General features: G+C 45.0%; 1 protein-coding gene across 4 annotated transcripts in view; it reads left to right on the top strand.

Moving 5' to 3' along the window:
• Positions 1–21,087, top strand: part of NF1 (neurofibromin 1) — a 270,036-nt gene that overhangs the window by 5,819 nt on the left and 243,130 nt on the right. For all 4 annotated transcript variants that reach the window (XM_087717167.1, XM_087717166.1, XM_087717165.1 and 1 more), the window contains exons 2-3: positions 9,173–9,316; positions 11,678–11,761. In XM_087717167.1, the coding sequence (XP_087573293.1) occupies positions 9,173–9,316; positions 11,678–11,761 (228 nt within the window). The remainder of the gene's footprint in view (positions 1–9,172; positions 9,317–11,677; positions 11,762–21,087) is intronic.

Below are 21,087 nucleotides of genomic sequence, written 5' to 3'. Positions count from 1 at the left end.
AGCCCTTGGAAACCTTAGATGAAGCTATCTGTGGTCTCCAAAGTGTTTACCAAATTGCCACTTTTAATACAATAGAAAGTGAATATTATGAACATTAGTAACTATATTGCTAGAACATAATCATGTGGGCTATATTTAATTGTAATTCAGTTAAAAATAAATGAAATCAAATGTATCATTTGTTCTGGTCCCACATCTGTTTTTGAAATGCGGTGGCTGTTGGTTGATCCAACACTGCTTGTTGATCTGAAATCCAATCAGAATTTCATCAAAAATATTTTACATACTTAACTCTCCTCCAGAGCCCCCCTTTTCTGGGACTGAGTTTTGGCTGAAACTTACCAAACTGTTCAGTTTTTGTAGGAACATGTGTAATTGGTGATTTTATGTGTTTGTAGGGTGTTCAGTATGTTAGCATGTTAAGTGAATGAGCATCTTGTTTTTACAAAATACTTATTATTCATATTTTATCCCATCTTTATTACTTTATAAGTAATTCAAGATGATTGAAGGAACATACTATATAATGTTCCTTCCGTCTCCTATTTTCCCCACAACCACCACCACCTTATGAATTGGTTGGGCTAATATAAGTGTGATTGGCCGAAAGTTACCCAGCTGTTTTTCATGCCTTAAGGCGGGACTAGCATTCAGAGTCTCCTGATGATTGACCCAAAGTCACCCAGTTGGCTTTCTTGCCTAAGGCAGGACTAGAATTCACAGCTTCCTGGTGATTGGCACAGAGTCACCCAGCCAGCTTTCATCCTTAAAGTGGGACTTAGAGTCTCCTGTAATAACCACTATATACCAAACTGACTCTGTTATTGTTTTGTTGTATTTTACACACAAAGAGACTGGCATGCAAAAAAGATGGTCAAGAATTCTTGTGTACCATCTCCTGATGAAGATAACAAAACAGAGAACGAGGTCGGCAGGAGTAGAGAGCAGCACAGCTTAAGAAATTATGCAAGGTTCTCTGAAATTCTGGCTTGTAGTTTCATCTGAATGCAATTAGTTTGCCCCACCATTTGTAATATATATATCTGTGGAGGCTCAGTGGTACTTATGGCTTGCAGGCAAACAGGCCCCGGGTTTAATCTCTGGCATTTTCATGCTTTTTTTCCTGAAGCCTTGATTAAGAAGAAAGACATTTGTCAGAACTTTTAAAGGCTGGTTAGAGCAGGTCACCTAGTTCAGATGGACAAAGGTATGTCTTGGTATAAAGAACATGCTAGCTAATTTACAAAAAATGGCAGTTTACTATAAGTAGTCCTTGAATTACAACTATTCGTTTAGCAGCCATTCAAAAAGGCACAATGTCACTGAAAAAAGTGACTTCCAACCAGTTCTCACATTTATGACTGTTGCAGCGTCCCTACAGTCATTTGATCAAAATTTGGCAACTGGCATGTATTTATGATGATTGAAGCATTGTGGAGTTGCGTGATTGCCATTTGTGCCATTCACAGCTGGCTTCCAACAAGTAAAGTCAATGAGGGAAGCTGGATGCACTTCACAACTGTGGCAAGAAAGTTGTAAAATTGAATGTGACTCTTTTAACAACCATCTTGCAATGGAAATTCTGGTCTTGACTGTGATTGTAAGTTGAGGACTACCTGTAGGTAGCTGGATTGGCATGGTTGTGGTTTAATAAAATAGTATGTGGGTGATTTGGAGAAAAACTGAAATTTCCTAGTAGAATTTATAGGTGGTAGAAGAAAACAATTTCTCCTGGCCCATATAAATATTCAAATCGGTGAAACCAGAGTGTTAGCTGAGTTAATTGTTGACTGTCTAACTAAAATTAAGCCACAATACAGGTAGTCCTCGATTTATGACTAAAATTGAATCCAAAAATTATGTTGCTAAGCAAGACATTTGTTAAGTGAGTTTTGCCCCATTTTACAATCTTTCTCACCACAGTTGTTAAGTGAACCACTGCACTTTTTGAATTAGTAACATGGTTGTTAAGTGAGTCAGCCTTCCCCGCTGACTTTGCTTGTTAGAAGATTGCAAAAGGGGATCACTTAACCCTGGCACACTGCAGTTGTCATAACTGTGAGTCAATTGCCAAGCATTTGATTTTGTTCATGTGACCATGAGGATGCTGCAATGACTCTAAGGGTGAAAAATGGTCATGTCACTTTTTCTCAGTGGCGTAACTTTGAACAGGCACTAAATCAGAGGTCCCCAAACTTGGCAACTTTAAGGCTTGTGGACTTAAGCTCCCAGAATTCTCCAGCCAGCTCTGCGTGCTGGAGAATTCTGGGAGTTGAAGTCCACAAGTCTTAAAGTTGCCAGGTCTGAAGACCTGCACTAAATGAAATGTTGTAAGTCGAGGACTGCCTGTGCTTCTGAGACTTAACAGTTGGACATAATTGCTTTGTTCAATGGCACAGAGTTCCTGTGTGTAGACTCGAGTATTCAGAATTTTTGTTAAGGAGTGAGAGGAAAGTAATGCCACAAGGTTCCTGCCATTAAAAAGCATCCATTTTTCCTGTCAAATAGTGTATGTGTATGTGTGTGTGTTTTAAGTAAAGCTGTATGGGTCATATATTGCTCAGATCCAAAGCTGTTGACTTTAATCCAAAAATCCAACTTCCTCAAAGTGGACTTTTCAAAAGAATTTTATTACAGAGCTGATGGTTACTTATAACCAACTGACTGGTACATGACGCATAAGGGAAATGATTGGTCTGTGACCTTTTTAAGTATGTGTGGATGTATCTTGGAACAAAGTGATTAGTGTTCATGGAAGAGGATTAGTGTCTCGAGTCTGTGGAATCATTACACATCTTATCTCCACTACCACGGACTCCTCAAAACTTTGAATTTTAACACATGAGGTTCATAGAGAATTCTTTCGTGAATCACAGTATTGGAATTTTTAAAAAACTGAACAAATCTACAATCTCTTACATGAAAGATAGACGATGAATATAGCTTGAGCTAAATTTCAGACGTTCCAGTATGGAAGATTCTAAGATGCCACAGAGAGTAGTCTGATTTTATGGTAACGAAGTTTGTTTTATTTTAGTAGCATGTGTTTGTGCAAACACAACCAAATGTAGTTGATTCACTAAACCAGGCCTGAGTAATCTGTACATCCCATGTAGCACTCGGTCCACGTTTTGCACTTTCTAAAATTGTGCTCCTGAAACTTGGTGCCAAATTGCTCATTTTTGCAACTGTTTTTCTTTTATTTAACTGATGCAATACTCCAAACCGATGTCCTAAGTCTCTGGCGAGTTAAAAGCAGTTATTTTGGGTGAATTGCCTCCTAACATCCCAAAAATAATTTCCAAAAAGGTTGCAGATTTGTTCCTGCCCATTTGGGCTCTGAGAGCCATTCTGTTCCCCAAGAAAACAGGGGGGAAAATGTACCGAAAAAAATATCACTATCTTTCTATTAAACCAATGCTAAAAATGTAAAAGAATCTGGAATTGAAATTTGGCTATGTGTACTCTCTGGAGCTCTGGAAGTCTCAAGGTTGCTGCAGATTGACTGTTTATGTCATTAAGGTCACAATTTTTTGCTTTCTTGCACTAAATTGTAGTTTTGGTTTAAGCCTCCATTTAATTTTCAAACTGTGGTTTTGAGGGAGGTTATAGCAAACAAACTGTAATTTGAAATTTGCTTACCTAAGTTTCAGTTAAGCAAAAACTGAAGTTAAAACCTTGCAAAGTCTCTTCATGGTTATGATCCCAGGGAAGACAGGAGTGCTTCCATAAAAGCTTAATGTCTTCTTACTGGGCTCATTTCTTATGCAGCTACTCCTTGACTTACAACAGACACTTTGTGTAGTGACCAAAGTTACAATGGCACTGAAAAATGTGACTTCTGACCGTTTTTCAAAGTTACATGCAGCATTCCCATGATCCTCTGATCAAAATTCAGATGCTTGGTTTCATACTTATGATGGTTGCAGTGTCCTGGGTCACGTGATCCCCTTTTGCGACCTTCAGACAAGCAAAGTCAATAGGGAAGCCAGATTCACTTAACAACCGAGTTACTAACTTATCAACTGCACTAATTTGCTTAACAACTGTAGCAAGAAAGGTCGTAAAATGAGGCAAAACTCATTTAACACATATCTCATTTAGCAACAGAAATTTTCGGATCCATTGTGGTCGTAAGTCGAGGACTACCTGTACTGAATTGGGCCACAAAGCTTCAGGGTTTGGTGGGCCACCTGCAATTCAGTGGCATCCCTTCATCATCCTTGAGGTTGGGTAATTTTACATTGAAATTCCCTTTTTTTCTCTGCATCTTGAATTTTGCAGCAGATTCACCTTGTAGGCACAGGATTCGAGATGTAGAACAAGGATGCATTGGCCTGGGGATAACAGCCATATGCCGTTGCTGCATCTTTTAAAACTAGCAGAACTTGAGAAAAACAGATTGTGTCAATAAGTAGTTTTCCATGAACATGTTAAATGCACCATGCTCATCCTGCATGGAATTGATGAACATTTTCTCCTTAAAAACAGTCAAGGGTACTACCACTCACCTGGAGATCTTTTAGAGAATATGTACTGTCATTCGTACTCCTAGTACACAGTTATGGAGGTACATGACTATTCCCAATACAAAATCAGGAGAGGGATGTAGGAGTTGTATGTTTTCCATTCCTTTCTGCATATAAGATGGTGGATATACCACTAGGGCAGTGATGGCGAACCTTTTAGGGACCGAGTGCCCAAACTGTAACCCAAAACCCACTTATTTATCACTCGGTGCCAACACTTGATGGATCGGTGGAAGGGGACGAACCTAGCTTGGCTGCCCATTGCAGCTAGGAATCTCAAAGCCGAGAATGAATATTTTGTGTTGTAGCCAGCTGGGGTGCTAGTTTGGCCCCCTGAAAACTCCATCTCTAGGGGAGCCTAGCCGAACCTTTGCACACCACTCGTAGATATGGTGGGTGGGGTGGAGCTAATAGGTTCCAAGCCAGTGGTGGGTCTCCCCCATAGTGAAGCGCACAAGTGAAAAAGCTCACTCAATGAATTCCAACTTTGCCAGATCTTTTTCTTTTGTGAGAAGTTGGAATTGATTGAGTGAAACGTGATGGAGAAACGCGATTGGAGCTGGGCTGGGGCGACTGCATGCGTGCCCACAGAGAGGGCTCTGCGTGCCATGTCTGGCATGAGTGCCATAGGTTCGCCATCACAGCACTAGGGGATATGGGGTAAGGAAAATGAACATTCAGTTTCAGTGTAGCCCTTGACTTCCAACAGTCCATTTAGTGACTGGTTGCAATGGTACTGAAAAAAGTATTTTATGACCATTTTTCACACTTTAAGACTGTTGCAGCATTCCCTTGGTCATGCGATCAAAATCCAGGCACTTGGCAACTGTCTCATATTTATGACAATTGCAGTGTCTTGGGGGGGGGCATATGATTCCCTTTTGCGACCTTCTGACGAGCAAAAGTCAATGGGGAAGCCAGACTCACTTAACAACTGTGTTACTAACTTAACAGCTTCAGTGATTCACTTAACAAACGTGGTAAGGAAGGTCAAAATGGGGAAACTCATTTTACAAATGTCTCATTTAGCAACAGAAATTTTTGGCTCAATTGTGGTTGCAAGTTGAGGACTACTACCTGTATTGTTTTTCGCTCAAGAGACAGGAGGTTGAAAGCCAAGGCCTCCTGCAATCTTGCTGCAGGTGAATAAGAATTTCATATCCAGTAAGTCCAGTGCAAAAATTTTCAAAACATTAATGATTGGTTGCTCCCACAGCAGACCAGAGATCAGATTTTCTTCAACTTGGTGTTTCCAGGTGTGTTAGACTACAGCTGCCAAGTCCCCCTTGGCTAGCATGTTGACATGCTACATCTTAGAAGCTTTTATTTTTAGGATATTTACATGACAGCTCATCTACCGAAGGCAACAAAGAAGAGAAAACAAAATCAATTTCCTAATCCATTTAATTAGGTTGAAACCCATAAAGAATCACATTAACAACACACCAAGGACAGCCGCATCTGTCAGAATTCCATTTACACTCTTGCCCCTCCCTGGGAATAGCAAAGTCTTCTCAGGAAGGCAAGCATGGGAGGGGGTGGGTGGGAGAGGGCAGGATGGTAACAAGACAGGTAGCACAATACAGGTAAGTCATCAACTTATGACTGAAATTGAGCCCAAAATTTATGTTGCTAAGTGGGAATATTGTTGAGCCCAAAATTTATGTTGCTAAGTGGGAATATTGTTAAGTGAGTTTTGTCTCTTTTTTTCTCACCACATTTGTTAAGTGAATCACTGCAGTTGCTCAGTTAGTAGCATGGCTATTAAGTGAATCTGGCTTCCCCATTGACTTCGCTTTTCAGAAAGTTGCAAAAAGTGATCACATGACCTTGGAACACAGCAGTGGTCATAATTATGAACCAGTTGCCATCATAAATGTGAGTCAGTTGTCAAGCATCCAAATGTAAGTCAAATGACCATGGGGATGCTGCAATGGTCATAAGTGTGGAAAATGGTCATATATCATTTTTTTCAGTGCCATTGTAACTTCAAACAGTTACTAAGCAAACTGTTGTAAGTTGAGGACTACCTATAGAGAATGATGTTTCTTGGAACCCACTGTGTGACATTCTTCACTGATAGGATCCAAAGCTCGCTCATTCATCTGGGATAGGCAGTAATTATCATTGTGACTCTAGGACACAGGTCGGCAACCTTAAACACTCAAAGAGCCATTTGGACCCATTTCCCACAGAAAAGAAAACACCAGGAGCCACAAAACCCTTCCCATGCCTGACTATTTCCTGAGCGCCCACAAAGTTAGCATATGTGGTTGAATTAAACATTCTGTTTTCTTCTGAAACTGTTCTTTTCTTGGATTTATCCATGGTTGGCCTACCGGGGTCGAAAAGCTCAATAAATTGCATGCCGGTGGGTGTCACACATTGGTGGTTGTGACACATATTTTGAACAACAGGGAGCTGCAGCAGAAGGATGAAAGAGCCACATGCGGCTCCAGAGCTGCAGGTTGCTGGCCCCTCCTCTCGGAGGACACTATATTGGATACCAGCTCTGTCTGAGAGAGTATTACTCCATCCAGAGTCAGTGATGGAAAAATTCTAGTTATAAATTCCACAGCTATTTAGTCTTGTCAAGGTGGAGCTGAAGTCAATTTTTCCCCATCCAGAACTCAAATATTTGGGCATTGGGAATGCATTTAGATGGGATCATTTAGTGACCTGGGGCAGAGACAGTAATGATACCTAACCTGATGTTAATGGGTTATGTCACCCAATAGCTTCATGTACATCAGTGGCCCTCAATCTTTTGGGCACCAGGGACTGGTTCCGTGGAGAGAGGTTTTCTGTGGATCAAAGGGGGCGTGGTTTCACCTGCATCCTGCAGATGGGGCTTTGCCTGTTTGCGCAAATTGGCTGCTGGCTTGCCCCTGGTGCTGGGCCATGGCCTGGTGGTTGGGAACTCCTGATGTAGATGATAACTAGAGGTGGGATAGAGTAGAATCCTGTGAAATGGATAAGGTTCTTGGAACTTGTTGGTTGTCCACTTCTACTGTATATATTTGTTTAAAAAATCCTATTGAGTCCAATAAGCTTATTTTTGGGTGGAAGTTAAATATTGGATTTATTTAAATCAAGGTTCTTCATTTTTTTTAAAAAAAGTCATTGGTTACTAAAGTAAAATGTGGAGTGGCTGTGGCCTCCTGCCCCTATGTTAGATAATAATTTAACTGTCATCTGGCTGTAACAAAGGGGTCAAATATTCATTAGAATCGCCTTTACTCTTAAGATAAATCAGTATACCGTATTTTCACGACCATAAGCCGCACTAAAAATCCTAAATTTTGATCCAAAATCGGCAGTGCGGCTTATAACCCGGTGCGCTTTATATGTGGAAAAAGATCTCCCAGCTGCTTTGCTCCTCGCGACTGCAATAGATGTCCAGAAGCGGCCCCTGGGGCCAATGGGGACCGGACCCCCAGCTCGACAGCCCCTGTCGCCTCTGGACGTCCACCGCAGCTGTGAGGAGCCGAGGAGAGCGCGGAGAAGAGCGCGCGACGGCCCCCGGCGCTCCGGGAAGCGGGAGAGGCGCGCGGCCCGGCCTCTCCTCCCTGGACGCCGCAGCAGCAGCCCCAAGCGCACCGATCCCCGTGCCCTTCGCATCGGGGCATGCTCTTGCAGCACGCCCCGATGCGAAAAACACAGAGATCGGGCGACGTCCAGGGAGGAGAAATCAAACCGCGCGCCTCTCCCGCCTCCCGGAGCGCCAAGAACCGTCGCGCGCTCCCCTCCACACTCTCCTCGGCTCCCCACAACCACAACAGACGTCCAGAAGCGACAGGGGCCACCGAGCCGGAAATCCAATCCCCACCAGCCCCAAAAGCCGCTTCTGGACATCTGTGGCTCCCGGCGCTCCAGGAAGCACCGAAAGCAGCTGGGAGGGGCGCGCGGCTTGGTTTCTCCTCCCTGGACGTCGCAGCGGCGGCCCCGGGCTCACCGATCCCAGTGCGGAAAAAGTTAAAAAAATTAACGTTAATTGATACTGCGGCTTTTAATCCGGTGCGGCTTTTGGTCGTGAAAATACGGTACAGTCCTTGGTGTAACTCCAAAGATGGAGGGGAGACCTAGAACTTGCTGCTCAGAACTATGATAATTTAAATAAAAATTAAACCATGTTAATATTTTTTAAAAACATCCTTGAAGTTGAGATTGATTTCTGGTACAATGTGGACATGTCTGTTTTGTTTCTGGCAAGTCTGGAAGTGATTACTGCTGCCTTCTTCTGAGATGCTTTGATTTTTTCCCCAAAATTTTAAGAAAATGAAAATGGTAGTGACAATCAGAAAATGCTGATTCTTGATCTATTATGCATTTATTTTATTGATTGATTTGATTTGATTTTTTATCCTGCCCTTATTACTTTCTAAGTAACTCAGGGCAGTGCACTTACATAATACTCCTTCCTTTTCCTATTTTTCCCCACGAAAAACCCTGTGAAATGGGTTGGCCCAAAGTTACCCATCCAGCTTTCATGCCTAAGGCCGGACTAGAACTCTGTCTCCTGGTTTCTAGGACAGTACTTTAACCATTAGGCCAAACTGGCTCTCTAATCTTTGCATAATAAACTGTACAATACTGTAAATTTTCTTCTGTATAACAGCTTTCCAAACTTCCTTTTATTGCAGCTTCCAATCAAAACCAGCCAGCAGAATACTCACACCAAAGTCAGCACGGAACATAACAAGGAATGTCTCATCAACATTTCCAAGTATAAGTTCTCTCTGGTTATCAGTGGCCTCACAAATATCTTAAAAAATGTTAACAACATGGTAAGTGATGTTTTCTCATTGACTTAGTCTTATTTTGATGTGGAGCTAGAGAATGATTTTTTAAAAGTCTACGTAGGTAGATAAATACCTATTGGGTTCTATCTTTAACGAGAATTGGATGCCTATTATAATTTGCAGCTCTGAGAAAATGCAATACATTCATTTCCTATCTGTAAAGTTATATGACAAAAAAACACCCTCCCCATCAAGACAGGTTAAATATAGATCAGTTATATCCTTGGTATAACAAGGATAAATCACATTGTTCGTTTCTATATAATGGAACTTTACATAAAGAAAAAAGCAGAAAAAAACCCATAATGTTTAATTTTATATAAAACATTGGCGACCTGAAGTGTATGTGATTATCGAATAAGATACGAAAATACAAAAGCAAATGGGAAAACAGGAAAAATAAGGGGCGGGGGAGGGAAAAAAAGCAAAACTGTGTTCTGTTGCAGTAAAATGAAACATTAACATCAAGCCTCAACTTTTTACTTTTCCATAATAATATAAACTAGCCATTTCTATAAAAACAAATCAGTCTAATCAGTAAATTCAAAATCAAAGTTTCATTCCCCCCTCCTTCACCTCAAGCACAAAGTCCAGAAGCTGTCTCCTTGTAGTAGCAAAACTAGTTATATTCTTTTCTTTGATCAAAACAGTCAATTTAGGCATTTCTGCCAACTTCCATCAGCTTCTGTAGCCATGGTGGAAAAATGGTTAAATATTTGATTCTGTAACTAGTGCTTCTTTTGGGAAAAGAACTGCTTGTGTATTGGCATATGTCTTATTTTGTCGTCCTGTCTCTGTCCATTCCTGAGGGAAAATGCTTGATTTTAACTGAAATTAGGGGTCTTCTTGCTGGGAACAGTAGGTCTCTCTAGATCAGGGGTCCTCAAACTACGGCCTGTGGGCCGGATATGACCGGCTGAAGCCATTAATCCAGTCCATGAGGGACCATGATTCTGCCCCCCCCCACATTGCCACACCTACCCACCAGCCCCCCCCCAATGGAGGTGACCAAAAACAGGATGAATGGAGGCCTCAGGCGGCCAAAATGGGCCTGTTTTTGGCCTCCCCAGCCTCAAGGGAGGGAGAGAAGGAGAGGGGAGGGAGACAGACACACACACACACACACACACACACACACACACACACACACACAAGTCCCTCAAATCCCCACCCCCCACCCCAAGGCAGCCGCATCTCTTCACTAATCTGATTTCCACCCCCAGGAGCATAACAAATTAAAGTTTAATTTGTGTGTATTGTTTAATGGACTGCTAAATTGGCCACGCCCACCCAGTCACATGACCACCTAGCCACACCCACCCAGCCTGTCTGGCCTCCCAACAGTCTGAGGGATCGTGAATTGGCCCCTTGTTTAAAAAGTTTGAGGACCCTGGCTCTAGACATTGGCATTTAATGCTAGGGGGATAATAGCACTATGTTTTGAAAGTGATATGAAGATTTAGTGTGTGTTAGTTTGTCAGGATTGGAATGGGATGGCGCATAATAAGTTCTTGCAAAGAATTAACATTTAAAAGCTACAGTCCCGTCTGTATTGTAACTTCTGTAATCTCGCATCTCATAATAAGTTTCTAACACCCCCTCATTAGGTGACTTCCTGGATAACCAGAAGAATTTTATGTAAAACTCTGGCAGACAAAGATGCTAAAACAACACAAAGTTGTCATTAAATGTACTTTTGCAGTCTGCAGAAATTATACTTAGGGGTTGATTACTGATTACTGTGTAGAGGATAGATTGTTCTTACTTTATTTTCCTCTATATTTTATCTTATCGTTTGTTATGTTTGGAGAATTTGTGAAGTGTAATAGCAGTAGTAGACTTATATACCGCTTCATAGGCCTTTCAGGCCTCTCTAAGCGGTTTACAGAGAGTCAGCATATTGCCCCCAACAATCTGGGTCCTCATTTTACCCACCTCGGAAGGATGGAAGGCTGAGTCAACCCTGAGCCGGTGAGATTTGAACCGCTGACCTGCTGATCTAGCAGTAGCCTGCAGTGCTGCATTTAACCACTGCGCCACCTTGGCTGCTCATTCAAAATCTATAGAGCAGGGGTGTCAAACTATTTGAATCTATAGATTCAAAATCTATAGAGCAGGGGTGTCAAACTCTTATTACATTGAGGGCTGCATCAGGGTTGTTTGACGGGAGGGGGGGGGGCTGAGGGAGGCGTGGCCAGGGTGTGTGTGGCCAGCTCGACATCACTCGTGTTGGAGGCGCCTGTGATGGTCCAAGCACTTTGCCAACAAAAATGGGCTCAATATAAGTCAGCTTTTTTTTTAACCAAAAACTAAATTGATCTTGTGATGGTTTTTTTTTTCTTACAGAGAATATTTAGTGAAGCTGCTGAAAAGAACTTATATCTTTCTCAGTTGATTATTTTGGATACACTGGAAAAGTGTCTTGCTGGGGTGAGTAGCCTGTTTAATTTTCTTAACAAAATATTGACATAGACACCAGTTAGCTTATGCAAGTAATGTTTTTTTTATTGTTTTAGTACAGCATTGGTCAACTAGGTGCCCTCCAGATATGTTTGGCTGTGACTTCTAAAGTGCTTTTTGTGAATGCTGAGAATTGTAATTGAATTGTGGGAATTCTGAGAATTGTAGCTGAACAAATCTGGAAGTTGGCTTTAGTAACTTGCAATCTTGTGTTGTTGCTTTCCTGAAATACAAAGTTGCTTGTAAAAAGTGAGGATTTTAAAATATGGAACAAAAATCTGTTAAATAAATAAACAAATCTGCTATATACCTCAGCTTAGTTGTGAAGCATTGTGGGTTTATTTTCAGTGTCTGTATGGCTCAGCTTTGCATGGGTTTTCTTAGTTCAATGGAATAGATTTTTCCCTTTTTTTCTTTTTGTAAATTGGAAATTGACACTTCAAGCCTCTGAAATGCCCCAAGTGGATACAAAAAATTACAATTTGACTAGTATAAGAGAAACTTTGAACTGACAGTGCTCCCAGATGGTATTTGTTGTTAGTTGCAAAGTCCAATCCATCACCACCCTATGGACAATGTTCCTCCAGACCTTCCTGTCCTCTACCATCCTCTGGAGTCTATTTAAGCTCACACCAGCTGCTTCGGTAACTCCCTCCAGCCACCTCATTCTCTATCGTCCCCTTCTTCTTTCGCCCTCCATCTTTCCCAACATTAGGCTCTTCTCCAGGGAGACCTTCCTTCTCATTAGGTGGCCAAAGTACTTGAGTTTCCTCTTCAGGATCTGGCCTTCTAAAGAGCAGTCAGGGTTGATCTCCTCCAGGACTGACCGGTTGGATGGCCTTGCAGTCCAAGGGACTCGCAGGAGTCTTCTCCAGCACCAGAGTTCAAAGGCCTCCATTCTCTGGCAGTCAGCCTTCCTTATGGTCCAACCTTCACAGCCATACATTGCAATTGGGAAAACCAGAGCCTTGACTATACACACTTTTGTTGGCAGGGTGATGTCTCTGCTTTTTAGTATGCTGCCTAGATTTGCCATAGTAAATAGCAGATAGTATTACGAAAGTTTATTTGGATTGTAATTGCCTGTGCTGGCAGAGCGTGATAGGCAGAGTGTGATGGGGTAGTCCTTGAATTGCAACCATTGGTTTAGCAACCGTTCTAAGTTACAATGGCACTGAAAAAAAGTGACTTACAATTGTCCTCAGACATATAACTGTTGCAACATGTCCATACTCACATGATCACAATTCAGAGTGCATGGCAACAGTCATGTATTTATGATGATTGCAGGATTATGTGATTACAATTTTTGACCATCTCGGCCAATTTCCAACAAAGTCAGTGGGGGAAGCTGCATTTGCTTAATGACCTCGTGATTCACTTCATTGTGGCAAAAAGGTCATAAAATTGGGCATGACTTCTTAACAACTACTTTACTAAGCAATGGAAATTCCAGACCCAATACTGATCGTAAATCGAGGTCCATGTATACTGTAGTAACATATTAGGAGCACTCCAGTTTAGTGACTACAAAATAAGTTTAGTGTTCCCCTTTGACTTTCTGCTTTTATTTTGGGTTGATTCAGTTCTGCATTATAATCATGAAACATCTGTCCCATTGCTAAAGATGACTTTTGCAGGTGCTTCTTAGTTTATATTTCTTTGGTTTGTTAAGCTTTCAGAGGGAATGTTTTGTCATTTTGTACTTTTGTGGGGGGGGGGGGATTCAATTTTGGTTCTGTTCTCGGAGGAGACAGTCAGCTCTCACTCCCCTCACTCCCACCCTTGTTGCTTTGGGAATGTCACTCATCAGTTAGTGTCTTGTGTGAAGCAGAACTGTAAAGCTAAACCTGGACTTCGTGAAATTGAAGAATATATGTTTATTCCTGAAGGTTTCCTCAATGCAGTTCCAAGTTTAATATAATAAGATCTTCCATAAGCTGCCTGTGATTCTCCACAAATGGTTTTGAAAGATTGATTTCCAGACCATGGCAGCCAAAAGACTTGGGTTATTTGACACTTATATAAACAACATTCTATATTACCTCTTTCTGATCTCATTGTATATGCTGGACACAACTTCCCATCGTTCCCTTGTGAAGTGAATTCTAGCCTAACACATCTGGAGCATTCATATTTGGGAAAATGTCTTCCCAGTGGTTTGTGAATATTTCAGATAAGGGAGGAAAAACAAGATGAGGCACTGAAGAGAACAGATGTAGAGAGGCTGAGCCTATCACTAATGATCCTTATTGCTTTGCTGCCAAAAATCCAGAATCTGAACTCAAGCCTCATCTACCCACCTTACAGGAACTTTACCATCTTCATAAACAACTAGTAGGGAAGGATAGGTGGGTTGGCATGGCTGCATGTCAAATCATCTGGAGTAGGTTGGTCCAGTTGAGAATATTTGCACATTGACTAAATTGGCAATAAGAATCAGGTAACCTATATTGGTTCTGTTCTGATAGTCTAGAGCTTGCGGTCTCCAAACCTGGCAACTTTAAGACTTGTGGACTTCAACTCCCAGAATTCCTCAGCCAGAATACTGGGAATTGAAGTTTACAAGTTTTAAAGTTACCAAGGTTGGATATCCCTGGTCTAGGGTCTCTTCCTGGGGGTAGGCTCTTACCATCAGGTGGCTGCTAAGCTGCACTTTATCCTGATGGTTGCTTCCAGCCTTAAGAAGCCAACTATTTTGACACTAAGGAGACCCTGGAAGAATTCATTGTTTCCCACAGATACAGAAAACAAATCCTTCAGTTGGTTTATTTGAAAGCCCATTAGCTGAACATCTAGGTATAGAATTTTATATTGAATCCTAGATAGATTTCATTGGCCAGGAAGAACCAAGGAGGTCAGCCAATATTGTTGGACTTGTTGTGAATGACAACTACTTAGAAGAACAAAACCCACAGCTGTGTTAATTACAGAAAAGAAAAAGAAAAGAAAAGAAAAAGGAAACCAAAACTGTGGATGCAATATTATTTAAACTGAAAGGATGACTATAGCATATATAGAGAGAGTCCTCAAATTCCAACCATTTGTTTAGTGACCGGAGTTACAATGGAAAAAAGTGACTTATGACCGCTGCAACATCCCCATGGTCATGTGGGCATGGCCAGGGTGGGCATGGCTAGCTTGACATCACTCCTGTTGGGGGTGCCTGTGGAGGTCCGAATGTTGTGCCAGCAAAAAATGGGCTCCTGAGCTCCGATTTGAACTGCGACGACCTCCTGCAACCCTGTGCTAGTGAAAACGGAGCTCCATTTTTGCTGGCAGAGGAACTGAGGGCTGGTTCTTCACTGTTTGCAGAGTAGCCCCGTGGGCCAGGTCTAAGCACCCTGCAGGCCGGATTCAGCCCATGGGCTTTGAGTTTGACATCCCTGATTTATGGAATACCTCTTAACCTTCACCGGAAGGAGCAAGAGAATAATGGACAAAGTTAGAGGATTTAGGAAGAATGTGGTTAAAATCAGAAACGCACGTCAGGGGGAAGTGGAGAGTGTTTGATAAAGGTGTATTAGCAGTCTTGGCAGGTATGAAAGACCACCAGATGAGAGACAGTTGTGCTGCCTCAGAGGCTTTTATTATAGGAAAAGCTTAACAAATTTATTCAAATTAACTTATTACCTCTCCCTGCTATACTTACATTAATGTCTATACTTACACCTATGAACAATCCTGTTCTCCTTTGTTGCCCAACCTCATGACCAAGTCTTCAGCCATTGTTTAGTCAAGTTAGTTGGCCTCTCTTGCTATAGGATGATGTTTTGAGCTGCTGCTGAAGCTTTGGCTTTGTATGGTCCCTTCAGTCTGTTACTTCTTTTGGGAGGTGGTGATTGAAGGAAGGTGCTTTACCAGCAGTTGGGCATAGCTGTCAGCGTCTCTGCAGGAGTGTGGAAGTTGATGGGCTCTGCTTCACTTTTCAACTCATTTGCTGCAGACATCCTGAAGACCAGACATTTGCTCTTCCCTTACTGTCGGTTGGTTATTGAGTTGCACTTTATCCTATAGACCAGTGTTTTTCAACCACTGTGCCGCGGCACACTAGTGTGCCGTGACATAGTGTAAGGTGTGCCGTGGGAAAAAGACTTTATATATAGTCAATATAGGCACAGAGTTAAAAATTTTTAACATTTTCTAATGGTGGTGTGCCTCGTGATTTTTTTCATGAAAAAAGTGTGCCTTTGCACAAAAAAGGTTGAAAAACACTGCTATAGACTACAGAGTCCTCACTTTCCGTTCCTCTCTTCCCTTCCCCTCCTTTTGCTTTCCCGTTCCCCAGGGATGAAATCCACTTATCTTTGCTACCGGTTTGGTACCAATGTGAGCTCGTGCGCACATTCGCTCGCATGCGCCACCTCTGTGCATGTGCAGGACATTTTGCGCATGTGCAGAGCATTAAAAAAAAGGACATGATGTCCAGGTGGGGTGGTTGGAGCCTGCTACCAAGCGCACCTGAAAAGTTAAGCGAACAGCGAGAGAGGTTAATCCGCTGTGCGACGAGACTTAGCTAGAAAGCAGTAGCTAATATAAATACCGTGTCACAGCTGATCGTCGGAAAAACGGGTTTGCCCAAACCAGCGTTTGGGTGAACAGGTAGCATTTTTATTACCAGTTGGGGCAAACCAGTCCAAACAGGCAGCATTTCACTCCTGCCTTTCTCCTTTCTTTTCCCTTCCCCTTTCTTCCCTTTCCATTTTCTTCCTTTTCCCTTTCCTCTTCTCCTCTTTCTCACTCTCTCCCACACACAGCATTTTCCTTTTATAATTGGAAAGCAGGTATGTATGGTTCATTGCTCTTTGACTGTCCTTGAACCCCCAGGGGAAAAAAGAAACGGAAGGAAACACTCCTGCCGGCCACTGCCAGCTTTTCCTTCCACACCACTTAATGACTCACTCAAGTACAGTATGATGTTGCAAAAGCCCAAATTTGAATACTTGTTTTTGTGTTTGGATGCGTCAGTGGAGCTAACTAACCGCACCACACACTGCTTTGACAGAAACGGCAACTCTGGTAAAAGCAAAGGTGGAGGACTTTGTATTTACAAACATAATAACTGGTGTACTAATGGTAGAGTTGCTTATGCTCACTGTTCTGCGGTGGAATTCTTAACTGTCATTTGTCGGCCATTTTATTTATCTAGAGAGATTTCTGTTATAGTTATCACTGCTGTCTATATTCCACCTGATGCAAATGTTAGCGCAGCACTCTCTAAGTTACATGACGCCATCGAGAGGCAGCAGCAAACTTACCCTGAGGGCACTTTTATCGTGGCTGGGTGTTGAGGATTCAGAAAATCCTCCACTTACGACCGGGAGGCCAGCAACAGTCTAGGCTGCGCCCTGATTGGCTGAGGCGCAGCATAGCCTGTTGCTAGCCAGCTGAGCCATCCTGATTGGCCAGGGTACTGCGTCAGCAGTTGCTAGACGCTACCAGGCCTCCCATTGGTTCCCCTGTTTAAACTACCGAATATAAATACCTTGGCGTGGAAATGTTACTTTTGAATCGCTGTCACTGCCGCTTTTGAATAAACCTTGTTTGAAGTCCTGGCTCTCGCGTCTTCCCTTCGACCCTCGATCCTCTAAACTGGCGACGAAGGTGGGATACAGCGATTCCTGAAGCAGAGCCTAGGACAGAGCGAGAAGAGATTCAGCCATAGCTGCTCAAGCCGTGACGAACCGCTGAATTTTTTTTTCTCTACGCTCCCCGTCCACTCTCTCTCTCTCTCGTCTACCGAACTGAGATATCTTCTGCGGTGAACATGGCATCCGCTGTACCGCCCTTTGCTCCTTTCGGAGCCGCTGGTGAAACCTGGGAAGGTTTCATGGAGCGATTTGAATGCTATTTAATAGCATCTAAGAACCACAACCAACCGGAGGCAGAAAAATGCAGCTTCTTTTTGAGTTGTTGCGGGCCTGCGATGTTCGCGTCCGCCAGGGCTTTAGCCTCCCCGCGGCCAGTATACCAACTCAGCTGGGACACGTTAATGACCAAGCTGAAGAATCACTACCCCCCCCGGCACCCTCCCGCATCGCTCGCCATTACACATTCCGCCGGTGTGTCCAGAAGCCGGCGGAGAGCATCAGCCAATTTCTGGAGTCGCTCCGCGTAACGGCGGTCCAGTGTGACTTCCAAGATTTGGATGAAAACCTCGTCGAGCAATTTGTATGCGGGGTGAAGGACGTTCATTTGCGAAGCCGCCTCCTGCGGCACCCGACATCACAATGCAGCAGGCCGTGGAAGCTGCCAGAGCAGCCGAGGTCTCTGAGCAGTCCATGGCCAATATGCAACGCCTGCAACCTTTTCTGCCGTCTCCTCTGGTGCTTCCCGTGTGCCCTCAGCCTGCCGCTCAAGCCTGCCTCGTTGACGAGCTGGTGCCACCCGAAGATCCCAGCTCTGAACTAGTTGGCCAGCTCCGGGCACAGCCCAGGCACCTCCGCCAGCTGCCCCTGCCGCGTCTGGATGTGTGGGTTGCGGCGGCTGCCACGCCCGCATGGCTTGCCCCTTCAAAGGCACAGTCTGCCGCCGTTGCAACAAGAAGGGCCACATTGCCCAGGTCTGCCGCGCCTCCCTGCCTGCACCATCTTTCCTGCAGCAGTCTGCCACATCTCAACCGCAGCCGCCAGCCGGGGCTGAAGACTGCCACACCATCTACCAGCCTGAGGCCGTCGTGGAGACGGTCAGCGAGGCATCTGCCGGGGCCCGGAAGGTTTCTACCACACTTCAGCTGGAAGGTCAGCCCTGCCGAATGGCAGTGGACTCTGGCTCCTCCCGCTCCCTGCTCTCCTGGGACACCTTCTCCCGCCTGTGCCCCCACGTCTCCTGCGCCCAGCTGCAACCCGTGGACACCTCCCTCAGGGACTACCAGGGGACTCTTATTCCCACCCTGGGTTCTTTCCCCATTTGGGTGGACTATGGGGATTTTCACGGCCGTTTACCTATTCTTATTGTTAAAAACTCGCTGCCTGCCTTATTGGGGCTTGATTGGTTTCCTGCCTTGGGGTTGTCTATCGGGGGGGTACATAGGGTGGTTCCCTCCTCCCTGGAAGATGTCCTTACAAAATTCTCTGACATCTTCGATGGCCAGCTGGGTTCTTACAAGGGCACCCCCATCTCCCTTAACCTTGACCCCCAGGTTGCTCCAATTCGGCTGAAGGCTCGCAGGGTGCCTTTTGCCTTGAGGGCCAAGGTTGATGCCGAACTTGATAAGCTTCTGGCGCAGGGCGTACTCGAACCCGTCGACCACTCACGATGGGAGACCCCGATCGTGGTCCCTGTCAAGCCAGACGGGTCGGTGCGGATCTGCGCCGACTACAAGTCGACTATCAACCTTGCCCTCCATGCAAACCCCTATCCAGTCCCTGTGGTGCATCACCTGCTCCATTCCCTGGGGCGAGGCTGCACATTTGCAAAACTGGATATGGTGCAGGCCTACCAATAGCTCCCGGTGGATGACGATGCAGCGGCGCCCAAACCATCGTCACCCATCGTGCGGCTTTTCGTTGCCGCCGCCTCCAATTCGGCATTTCCGTGGCCCCGGGGATTTTCCAGAGCCTCATGGAGCGGCTGCTCCATGGGCTCCCTGGCATGGTTCCGTATTTCGATGACGTTCTGATCGCAGCTTCCAGCCGCTCAGAACTCATCGAAATGCTGAGGAAGGTCCTCCTTCGTTTTAAGGGCACGGGCTTAAAACTCAAGCGCAGCAAATGCTCGTTTGCTGTCCCTAGGGTGGAGTTCTTGGGCTTCTTGATTGACGTCCAAGGAATCCACCCTACACCTGCTAAGGTGGCAGCCATCAGGAACGCCCCCACTCCCTCCTCCAAGGCGGAGTTACAGGCATTCCTGGGGCTTTTGAATTTCTACGCGCCATTCGTACCGCACAAGGCGTCACTAGTCGAGCCGCTGCATTGGTTGCTCAACCGATCCGCGGCCTGGCACTGGGGCAACAGCGAAGCGCATGCGTTCGCGGCTGTCAAAGACACGCTTACGTCAGCGGCTGTCTTAGTACAGTACAGTGACAAGCTGCCGCTGACGTTAGCCTGTGACGCCTCCCCCTACGGTCTGGGGGCGGTCCTGAGCCGTGTCCTCCCAAATGGCTCAGAGGCCCCCGTGGCTTTTTACTCCCGGACACTCTCCTCAGCGGAGCGCAATTACAGCCAGATAGACAAGGAGGCTCTAGCTGCAGTGTCTGGGGTTAAAAAGTTTCACGACTATTTGTATGGTCGGCACTTTACCCTTGTCACTGACCATAAGCCGCTCCTTGGGCTTTTGGCTGGCGACAAGCCGACCCCCTCCATCCTCTCTCCCAGGATGACAAGTTGGACGGAGTTCCTCGCAGCGTATTCTTATACGCTGCTCTACCGTCCGGGCAAGCAGCTGGGGCATACTGATGCCCTTAGCTGCTGCCCTGTGCCAGATTCAGACCCGGCCCCGGTGCCTTCCCTGTCAGTCTTATTGATTGCTTCCTCCAGCCTGCCCCTCTCGGTCGCGGACGTCACGGCCCACACTAAGGCTGATCCTGTCTTGGCCCAGGTTTGCTCTTGGGTCCTAAGGGGATGGCCTTTGGGGAAGGTAGCCGATTGGTTCCGGCCTTTTAAGGCCCGGCAAGCCGAACTATCCCTTCATGGTGGCTGCCTCATTTGGGGGGATCGGGTGGTGATCCCTGCCAGGTCCTGCCTCTGTTCCACAAAGACCACCCCGGCATAGCGCGGATGAAGGCGTTAGCCGCAGCTATGTCTGGTGGACTTTGCTGGACTCAGAGATAGCGGCCTACGTAGGCCGCTGCACCACTTGCCAACTTTCCTGGCCTAACCCCAGCCGGGCCTTCTCAAGAGTGAGAGGCTCCGAGAGGCCCGTGGTCCCGCCTCCATGTAGATTTTGCCGGCCCCTTCCATGGCCAGACATTCCTGATTGTGGTAGACGCCTACTCTCGCTGGGTGGAACTGGTCCTTATGACCTCCACCTCAGCTGAGAGTATGGTCAGGGCCCTTCACTGTTTGTTCGCAATCCACGGGTTGCCGTACGTAATCGTTTCTGACAACGGGCCCCAATTTACTTCTACCACATTTCAGGAATTCCTGGCCTGTCAGGGAATCAGGCACGCGCCCACAGCTCCGTACCACCCGGCCTTGTTCTTGTTTGAAGTCCTGGCTCTCGCGTATTCCCTTCGACCCTCGATCCTCTAAACTGGGGATTTTAATCAAGCCAGTCTAAAGTCTGTTCTCCCTAAGTTTGTGCAGTATGTGCAGTGTACCACCAGAGGTAAGAATACTCTAGACCATATGTACTCA

This window comes from Thamnophis sirtalis, unplaced genomic scaffold (assembly GCF_051295495.1).
Source record: "Thamnophis sirtalis isolate CommonGarterSnake01/CBP01778 unplaced genomic scaffold, rThaSir2_p1.2 scaffold_6, whole genome shotgun sequence".
Classification (NCBI taxonomy): domain Eukaryota; kingdom Metazoa; phylum Chordata; class Lepidosauria; order Squamata; family Natricidae; genus Thamnophis; species Thamnophis sirtalis.
This window is presented reverse-complemented; position numbering and strand designations above follow the sequence as displayed.